We start from the raw sequence: 2,312 nt of genomic DNA on the forward strand, positions 1-2,312 counted from the left end.
GTATGGTCGTGAACCCTTTGTGGCCATGAACCTCTCTTGTTATAGAACCTCTTTTAGTTTTTGGTCACATTTTCATTTCAAGTCTTCTTTTTTAAATCAATTTAAAAAAAATTAAAAAATGAATTAACAAAACTTAACAGATCATCAGGAATTGGACTCGATTATGGGAACCAATATCAGAGTCCCACGTCTTCTGTCAACAGAAGGATTCCCAAAATGGAAATACCGAATGGAAAAGTACATCAAGATGAAGGACTTCAGGATATGGCGAACTATTCTGAAGGGTCCAGTGAGAATCACTACCACTCTGGAAAATGGAGCCATTGTTAAGAGTTCAGGATATGGCGAACTACACTGATGAAGATTTCGAGAAAATCAAAGAACAAGAGAAGGCTCTGGCTACACTTACAATGGCATTATCTCCAGAAATTGCACAAGGTTTCCGTGAGTATGACTCAGCCAAAGCTTTGTGGCAAGCTTTAATTGAAGTATATGAAGCAAATGAGCATATGAAGCAAAGTCGTGAGCATATGCTTCGACAGAAGTTCAATATGTTCAATCACATTCTTGGAGAAACTTTGGAGACTCAACTACAACGTTTTATTACACTCACCAATGAAATGAGTTCAGCCAAAATTTCAGTGCAAAGGTCAGAAATCAACAAGAAGCTACTTAACTCTCTTCCAAAATCATGGGACGGGAATATCTTAGTCATCAAAAAGACAAAAGATTTCAATCGACTATGTCTTGCGGAAAAAATGGAAATCATCAAAGCATGTGATCTTGATGACAAATAAAGAGAAATCAACCATGTCAATTCTTATTCTACTTCAAACCTTGGGATTTCATCCAACAATGCTTTTCCATCTTTTACTGCACCTTCTCCACAAAATCAAGCCTTTGTTGTTCCACAAACACCATGTCAGGTCATTCAACCATCCATGCCTTATCCATATGCAACGACTTCCTCAAAAACCCCTGCTCCTACCTCTGCTCCCAATGAAGCCGAAGAGAACATGGCTCTTGCTTCTGGGTTGGTGAACTGTTACAATGCCTTTGTGGCTGGTGAATTGCCTCCACATATTTCTTTCACTAATTTAGATCAAATTCACCCAGATGATGTAGAGGAGATGGACATCACATGGCAGATCGCAATGGCAGTGTTCAAGGCCAAGCAATTTGCAAAGAAAATAGGAAAGAATAACCGGGGAATGAATGCAGAGAATAAACTTGGTTTCAACAAGGGAAAGCTGAGATGTTTTAACTGCCACGAACCTGGTCATTTTGCTCATGACTGTCAGAAACTTGATCGAAGAGTGAATAATGAAAAGATGATGGTGCGGTGGGAAACAATAGTGGAGCTGCTACCAACAACGAAACTGCGAATCTAGCGTTGGTAGCTTAGTCATTTGACTAGGAGGATCAAATTCAGGCCCTAAACATTTCTGGACCTGAAAATGCTCACTTGGCCCAGATTAGTGACATCCCTAAAGAGAAAGCTGAAGAAGATCCAGAAGCAGAGATGATGGAATTACAATTTGCTTTCATAGTGTCCATTATCCCTGAACCTGAAAAAGAATGACGTCAGTCAAAATTCCTGTTCTCAAACTAGTATTGATACTATTAAATTTTTACGTAAATAGATTGAATTACTGCGAAGAGAGAATGAGGACCTAAAATACGAGGGATATAACCTTAGGAAGGGCCAAAAACCATTAAAAGAACAATTAGAGGCCAAGACTAAGGACTTTAGGAAATTGCAGGAAGAGTACAGTAATAAGTGTGAGAACTACAATTTTATTAAGAAACAACTTGCCACTATAACTGAGTAACTCGACACATAAAAAACTCATTTTAAAAATTCTGATTTTAACTTTAAAAAGTTTGATGTGTCTAGTGAAAGAGTTGATACTATGATAGAGAAACAAATGAGATGAAAAGACAAGAAACAAGTAGGTCTAGGATGTGAGTGTGTCCCTCCTCTTTTAAATCAGAATTACACTGTGTCCCTTTGACCAAAGAAGAGATGGACAGAGAAGAATTTATTGTGTATGGCAAAACTGTTGTGCCCGTGATGAAGAGTAGTGTTAGGGAAAATGATACTAACATTTCGACTTCCTATGCAGATTCATCTTTAAGCCGTGGCAAGCATACAAAAGAAGAGTGTGTCTGATGTTTCTATTTTAAACACAGCTACACTTATTTCTAAAACTAATGTTTTGATTTGTGATGACTCTATGTCAAATTCTGTTGATCTAGTTGTTTTTGATAAATATGGTGATGTATTTGCTAAATCTGATGTTTCTATCACA

General features: G+C 37.6%; 1 protein-coding gene across 1 annotated transcript; it reads left to right on the forward strand.

Annotated features, from left to right (window-relative positions):
- Positions 1-314: 314 nt before the first annotated feature.
- Positions 315-797, forward strand: LOC145064496 (uncharacterized). The gene has a single exon (XM_079011937.1). It carries the CDS (start codon positions 315-317, stop codon positions 795-797), a length of 483 nt encoding a protein of 160 aa, XP_078868063.1.
- Positions 798-2,312: the final 1,515 nt, after the last annotated feature.

Source organism: Lactuca serriola, chromosome 7, assembly GCF_051521515.1.
Source record: "Lactuca serriola cultivar US96UC23 chromosome 7, Lser_US96UC23_V15, whole genome shotgun sequence".
Lineage (NCBI taxonomy): Eukaryota > Viridiplantae > Streptophyta > Magnoliopsida > Asterales > Asteraceae > Lactuca > Lactuca serriola.

Coding starts and splice junctions, on each gene's coding strand:
- LOC145064496 (XM_079011937.1), top strand. CDS start 315: ATGGAGCCATTGTTAAGAGTTCAGGATATGGCGAACTACACTGATGAA.